This window comes from Ostrea edulis, chromosome 8 (genome assembly GCF_947568905.1).
Source record: "Ostrea edulis chromosome 8, xbOstEdul1.1, whole genome shotgun sequence".
In the NCBI taxonomy this organism is placed as follows: Eukaryota; Metazoa; Mollusca; class Bivalvia; order Ostreida; family Ostreidae; genus Ostrea; species Ostrea edulis.
The window spans coordinates 43,794,943-43,802,442 of NC_079171.1; the positions used below are offsets into that span (position 1 = coordinate 43,794,943).

General features: G+C 35.1%; 1 protein-coding gene across 2 annotated transcripts in view; it reads left to right on the top strand.

Moving 5' to 3' along the window:
- Positions 1-319, top strand: part of LOC125662638 (leucine-rich repeat-containing protein 15-like) — an 18,367-nt gene extending 18,048 nt beyond the window's left edge. Inside the window, exon 10 of one of the 2 annotated variants that reach the window (XM_056146210.1) lies at positions 5-319. In XM_056146210.1, coding sequence (XP_056002185.1) covers positions 5-282 — 278 coding nt within the window. In that variant the 3' untranslated portion in view covers positions 283-319. The remainder of the gene's footprint in view (positions 1-4) is intronic. The other variant, XM_048894923.2, reaches the window with a different exon arrangement.
- The last annotated feature ends 7,181 nt before the right edge of the window (positions 320-7,500 follow it).

Here is a 7,500-nt window from a genome sequence, read left to right on the forward strand (position 1 = left end):
TTAGTTCCAACAACAACCTTTACAATCATCGCCCTGTCCCTAGGATTGGTTGTTGCGATGGTAACAGCTGTTGGTATTGGGATTGCTTTTTGTCGAAGACGGTGGTGGAAACCCGAATACGAACGACCGCATCCCGCTCCCGACAACAATATGATTCCAATTAATGTATACGATGCCATTAACGCAGCCGGTGATGACGACACTTACCTTGAGGTCAATCCCTCGGAGGAAGTCCCGTACAATGACACTTATGCTCCTCCATACCTATATCTTGTTCCTTGAGACAATGTATAAAAATAAATGATATCTTTCTAATTTATTTAGCGTGTAAATTATTTTCCTAATTTTGTATCCGTTATATAGGGTTTAAATTATTTTCTCTGATTTTAGTATCCGTTCTATAGGATGTAAATTATTTGCCTAACTTTAACATCCTTTATATAGCGTGTAAATTATTTTCTCTATTTTTTAGTATTCGTGTTCTTAGCGTTTAAATTATTTTCTCTAATTATTAAGGGGGGGCTTCAAAGAAGAGGGGCATATTGGTTTGCACCTGTCGGTCGGTCGGTTGGTTGGTCGTTAGACCACATGTTGTCCGCTCAATACCTTGAGAACCATTCGCTTCATCGCAATGATATTTCATATGTGGGTTGGTTATGAAAAGAAGATTACCTCTATTGATTTTGAGGTCACATGGTCAAAGGTCAAACTGGACATAGGAATATACTGTCTATTCAATATCTTGAGAACCCTTCGCTTGATAGACATCAAACTTGGTACACTGGTACATCATCAGGAGAAGATGACATTTATTGATTTTGCGGTCATGTGGTCAAAGGCCAAGGGTCAAACTGGACATAGGAATATACTGTCCGTTCATTATCTTGAGAACCCTTTGCTTGACAGACATCAAACTTGGTACACTGGTACATCATCAGGAGAATATGACACCTATTGATTTTGAGGTCACATAGTCAAAGGTCAAGGGTCAAACTGGACATAGGAATATACTATCCGTTCAATATCTTGAGAACCCTTTGCTTGACAGACATCAAACTTGGTACACTGGTACATCATCAGGAGAAGATGACATCTGTTGATTTTGAGGTCACATAGTCAAAGGTCAAGAGTCGAACTAGACATAGCAATATACCGTCTGCTCAATATCTTGAGAACCCTTTGCTTGACAGACATTAAACTTGATACATCATCAGGAGAAGATGACACCTATTGATTTTGAGGTCACGTGGTCAAAGCTCAAGAGTCAAACTGGACATAGGAATATACTGTCTGCTCAATATCTTGGGAACCCTTTGCTTGACATACATCAAACTTGATACACTGGTACATCTTCAGGAGAAGAAGACTACTAATGATTTTGAGGTCACATGGTCAAAAGTCAAGGGTCAAGCTGGACATAGGAATATATTGTCCGTTCAATATCTTGAGAACCCTATTCTTGACAGACATCAAACTTGGTACACTAGTACATCGTCATGAGTTGGTCACATGGTCAATCCACACTTGACATATGAAGATATTGTCTGCTAAATATTTTGAATTGATGATACTACTCTCAATTACATGATGTGTGTGTATAACCCTTTTCAATTTTGCACCATGGGGGGGGGGGATATGTGTTTTACAAACATCTCTTGTTTTAGTATTCGTTTTCTTAGCATATAAATTATTATATCTAACTTTAGTATTGGTTTTCTTAGCGTATAAATTATTTTCTCTAATTGGTCAACCTCGTTTAAAGTAATTAATGATTTTGAATTCGCTATTAATCATAAATGTGTAGATAATCATGGTCATTGGGTAAAATTGAAATGAGTCAAAGTAAAACTCCCATGTATATGGCAGTAACTGAAGAAAGTATATATCTTTATTTTTTTTTTTAAAGTACATACAAATGTAACAAGACAAATTGCATGGAATGTTTTCCATAAGAAAATGCTGTGAGGGAACATAGCAAAATAAATTTCAATTCAGAGGAGCTCTATAAATTATAATAACCAAGGGATGTGTTCGAATTGAAAACCGACAGAAAATCTGTTTTATTTCATTGAAATAACACAAGAAAAAAAATGTTTGATAGATCGTAAATCATATTTTCTCTAATTTGCTTAAAATAGATAACTGATTGATTGACGTCCTCCGCCACACTCAACAATTTTTCAGTTATCTGGTGGCGCCCAGTTTTTATTGGTGGAAGAGAGAACGCAGATGCAATGTACCTGGGAAGAGAACACCGACCTTCCGAAAGTAAACTTGGAAACTTTCTCACGTTCCTGGTGAAGAAATGTAATCCTGGTGAAGAAATGTAGCAATTGTCTGAACACCAACATTAACAAATACATATATACCGGCTGTAATAAGTAATAGCTGCAATGCACTATCATTCCACAATTGCAATTCATTAGAGTTGAAAAAAGATTGAAATAATTACTTTGTGTTACGCCTGAGTAATAATAATTGTATGTTTATGTAACCGGGGTGTGAACCATATTGGGACACCATGTTATGTTTCATGTAAGTTAAAACCAAACACAAATCAATGGATGAAAATGTGTAGACATTATCTACAGCACATATAAATCCACCCTCCCGTGACGTCATAAGATTTCGCAAAAAGTCAATGATTTAATAAGATTTATGCATGACAGGAACATAAATTTTGTCTTTCTCAATAGTTATCGTAAAAAATCTTGTTCTCCATAAAATATTTCAAAATTGCAAGTTGTATATGAATAATCAATTATATGTTTCAAACAAGATATGATTATTATCTACAGATTATAAAGTCTCCCAAACTAAGTACTGGTTGTGTAAATGTGGGTTTTTTCTGAGTATTGCTATTTTCCTCCCTTAACAAAATCCATGCCAATCTTAACTTCGTTTAACAATCTAGATCACAAAGACTTTGATTTTGAAATTTTTGAAAAAATCCCCATTTTTTCTTCTTCAGTAAAACTGGTGTCACTTGACCTTGATCCTAATTCGTAGGTTCCAACATCCTCTCATCATTTTTTATGATACCATGCCTCTATCAGTCCCAGTTCCAGAGTTATACAAGTTTTTATAATCAAGGTAAAAAAAACAATGTCACTGGACATTCTAGTTTTTAGGTCACTACATCCTTTTATCATTTCTGAAGATTCTATGTCTCTATCACTCTAAGTTCTTAAGTTATACTAGATCATGCTCAAGGTAAGACCAATTTGTAGATTCCATCATCTTTTTATTATTTCTGAAGATCCCATCTGTTTATCAGACCTAGTTCTTAAGTAATACTAATTTTATTATCAAGGTCAGATGTCAAGATCCCTGGACTCACTTGACCTTTATACTAGTTTGTATATCTTATCACCTTATTAGCATTTCTATAGATCCAATGCCTCTTATCAATTCCAGTTCTAGAATTATATGAGCTTGTATGTTTCAAGGTCAGAGGTCACTTTTTAGTGATACTATTTTGATACTATTCTGTAGATCTCATCATCCTTTCATCATTACTGAAGATCCCATATCTTTATCAGACCTGGTTTTTCGAGGTGACGTAAGTCAGCCTCGTATGTCAGACCCCAGCTTCAATGGCGCCCTGTTTTAATCACTACCATTTGCGAAATCACTTTGATTTTTAATATAAGAAATTTGTTGTCACATATGCTAATGCAACGTAAAAGCTGTCAGAATTCACTTTGAGATTGATATAGGATCCATATGTTTACCCTCTACGATAAGCGAGTTAAATAAGAATTTATGAAATCGCAATTTTTATCCCTTCGATATGAAACAAAGTCCACACATCAAAAGGAATCGCGAATTAGTGTTTAGGTTTGTAAACAAGATCAAAATTATTTGTCGTTTGCCAACATTTTATTCCACGATCTTAGAAAAACAGAATTGGACTGTAGGAAACGATTTGCATTGCTTCTGTATTCATTCGCATTTTCACATATAGACGGGGAATTCATGGTCTATTTTTCTCTAGGAATTCTGAGTAAACAGATGTCTCCTCTTATGTCTGAAAATTATGTTAATTAGCCGATTTATCGCCTATCAAAAAATAGTTCACATTGATACTATGTTCCATTTTTATTAAACTGTTATATATAAATTCTGTTTTATGTCAGATTGAAGAAGTCTTCCTTGTATGTGATCTGTTGTATTTATCAAGCAGAAAATGTGTGTAATTAGAATTTTAATATTAAACTCTGCACTATTTCTCTGTATCCATACGCGCCACGCTATCCTGTTTATCAACAAGGAGAAAACGTCTTGTCTGAGAGAACTGATATATTCTTGCCAACGCATTAACTCAAGGTAATTATCTGAAACCCAATGTGTTAATTTCGTACAATTTTACCAAAATATTTCTTTTGGACGCATTTTTTGAGATTTTAATACTAAATCTGGGTGTAAACATGTAATCTTCGATCGAAAGGGCCGAGCTCCATTTCCCGCGCTCTTTCATGGTCAAGTCAGATAACTGTAAACATTGATTAAGAAATATAAATGAACATGTTTTTGTGAATATATTTGTTATTCAAGAAAAGAACTCCATTGGAAGTAATATATTGGAAATCAAGTTTACATTTCTTTGTCACGAAATATGATTTATCTCAAGAGTTGAATGAATTATCTCAAGAGTTGACACTTGTTTTCAAGAGTTGATATTTCAAGAGTGGAAATTTTCTTGGACTGGTTTAACTTTGACTCAAGAATTGAATGAGTTATTTCAAGAGTTGACAGTTGTTGTCGTCATCAGATATGAAGGGTAGCAAAAAAAGAAAAAATCATGATTTTGATAGTCATCAAAGGGAGAGCCCAAAATCTGTCAAAAAAAGAAAAAGTCACAATGTAAGAAAAGATCCCATAATTTTGAAATGCGTGTCTGCCAACTTTCATCAAGGGTCAGAAACTTTCTCAGAATATAGCAGAGGTAAACAATGTGTAGCAAATTCACTTGTGTGCATTGCATTTAATGCAGTTAACCAAAAATTGTTTGGAGATTGGGATGCGAATGATATTCATTTTGTTCTCGAAAAAGGTGATGTTTTATACAAGCATGCCAAACAGGCCTGTCCACATGAACATCTTAACCCAGAGGACTTACCCAAAAATGTTTGCATTCAAAATCAGTTGCTTCATGTGTCTGCTTTACCAGTTTATGCAGGGGAAATACAATCCACTTTTAAAGATAACGGCCCTTTCCTCTCTCTTGCTACAGCACTGAATTTATGCTTTGCAAATACCAAAGATGGAGGTATATTTATATGCAATGGCAGTTCTGTTGTTGTATTCTGCTCAGGCAATCTGTTCCATGTTTTCGATCCACATGCACGTGATGCAAACGCAAATGTTAAGGCAGACGGTTGCTCTGTTTTGTTGACAGTCAGTGGTTTTTCAAATTTACAAGCTCTTTTGAGAAAGCTCTTTGGGCGTGAAGAGGGTGCAGCTTTTGAATTGTATGTAGTTTCAATGGCAAATGTAGAAATGATGCCTCTTGTCCAAAGACAAGCTGAAGTCACTGCCAAACGTCACCTCGTTTCAGTACCTTCAGTACTTTGATTAAGTAAGACCCATTTTATTTTCTAAGATCAAGGTCATTGGAGTCACTTGACCTTAATACTAGGATGTAGATCCTATCATTTCTAAATGTTTCATGTCTCTATCAATTCCAATTCTAAATGCATATGAGTTTATATGTTATATATAAGGTCAGAGGTCAAGGTTGCTGGTGTCCCTTGACCTTTTTGTGGACTCTTAGAGTATCAAGGATAGAAAAGCCTTCATTATGATCCTATGGTACATGGAAATAAATTTTGGAATTTCAGATGAGGTCAATAGTCTTCAAAACCGATGTAAACTTTCTTTCTGGTTCAGTGGGTTTGTCTACATTCTATATACCCTTCTTTCATATTTTAATTCCATTTGGTCGCAAATGCTCCATAAATGTGGTGTTACAATCAAACTCTTCAGGCAAGGTATATGTTCACCAAGTCTCTAACAATTAAGATTAACAATATGTTGGCTACTCGATTTAAATACCGATTCTAATCGATCATTGCCAACATTGACCGTTCCGTCTACGTACTCTCAGTACTTTGGTTATTTTCCTTATGGGCTGCTAGTTTCTACAGGCATATTGGCTACAAACTGGTGTCTGCTAGCCTAGTATCTAAAGTTAATGAAAAATGAGAATACATGTAAAATACATATCGAATGATTATTAACCCACCAACATACCTCAAACAATCTTTTAAGTTTCCATACATGTGTAAAACTGTAACTGACATGAATCACATCCGTAACTATGACATACATGAATTGACACAACATTAAAACCAATAACAGGCACGATGGTGCCATTACAACGGGAGAGTTATCCCTATTTAATTAGTAATGGCACGAATTCAATCCGGGGGGGATTAAAGCGAGTACATATTAGTGGGCATACATGGAAAAGAAAATTTCTTTATCATGTACCTGGTCCGACCCGACAACTGTTCTACATGTACCTGGTCCGACCCGACAACTGTTCTACATGTACCTGGTCCGGCCTGGCAACTGTTCTACATGAACCTGGTCCGGCCTGGTAATTGTTCTAAATGCACCTATGTTTTTCATGACTGGCGAAACTGATATGAAATCTATAGAGAAGTATTCACGATGCTCGTCTTATAGTGTAATACGTATAATGGAAGAATTTTGAAAAGAGGTCACTGTATTTCAACCATCTTCTCTTTGAAAAGAGTGTGGTGATGAATAATGTTGAATTCCCTTTACCCAAGGACACTGTTTGGCAGGTTTGGTTGAAATTAGCTCCGTGGTGTTGTAAAAATTGAACATGTGTAAAGTTTACGGACTGACGACGTTTAGACAGACTGATGTTATACAACAGGTGATGAAAACTGCTTACTGGATCTGCGTATTATATAATCATGTACTTCAGTGCAGATATCGCCTACGTTTACTTTTCTTATGTGAAGGTCATACTCCAAGGTCACAAAGTCTAAAACTTTGGTACCAAACAAAATACTTATAGTCACCAGGAGAAGAGATCGTGGGCAAGGTTAAAGTTTTGGACAGAATTACAGACAAGACCAAGTCAACCACTCTCCTATTTATGGAGTATAAAAACAAGCAGTACTTTATACATGTATATCTATAACAATCCTTTTTTATACCCCTATGATAATAAATATTATTAGATATAGCAATGTTTTATCGTAATTCCCATTTATATACATGAATGTGGCATTCCCAAGCCCCACTGGGAAGTCCAACCTCATTTGAAACACATTTCAATCTGTGATAAATAAAACAGACACGTAAATATTTACGTTTCTGACTTGGAAGTTTATTACCTTGGCAAATTGTAAATTTTTGTACATATATAAATAAAACAAATACAAAACATAAGCAAAAAACAAATAGAAATAAAAATTTAAAAAAACCAACCAAATAATAAAAAAAAAAACAAATAAAAAA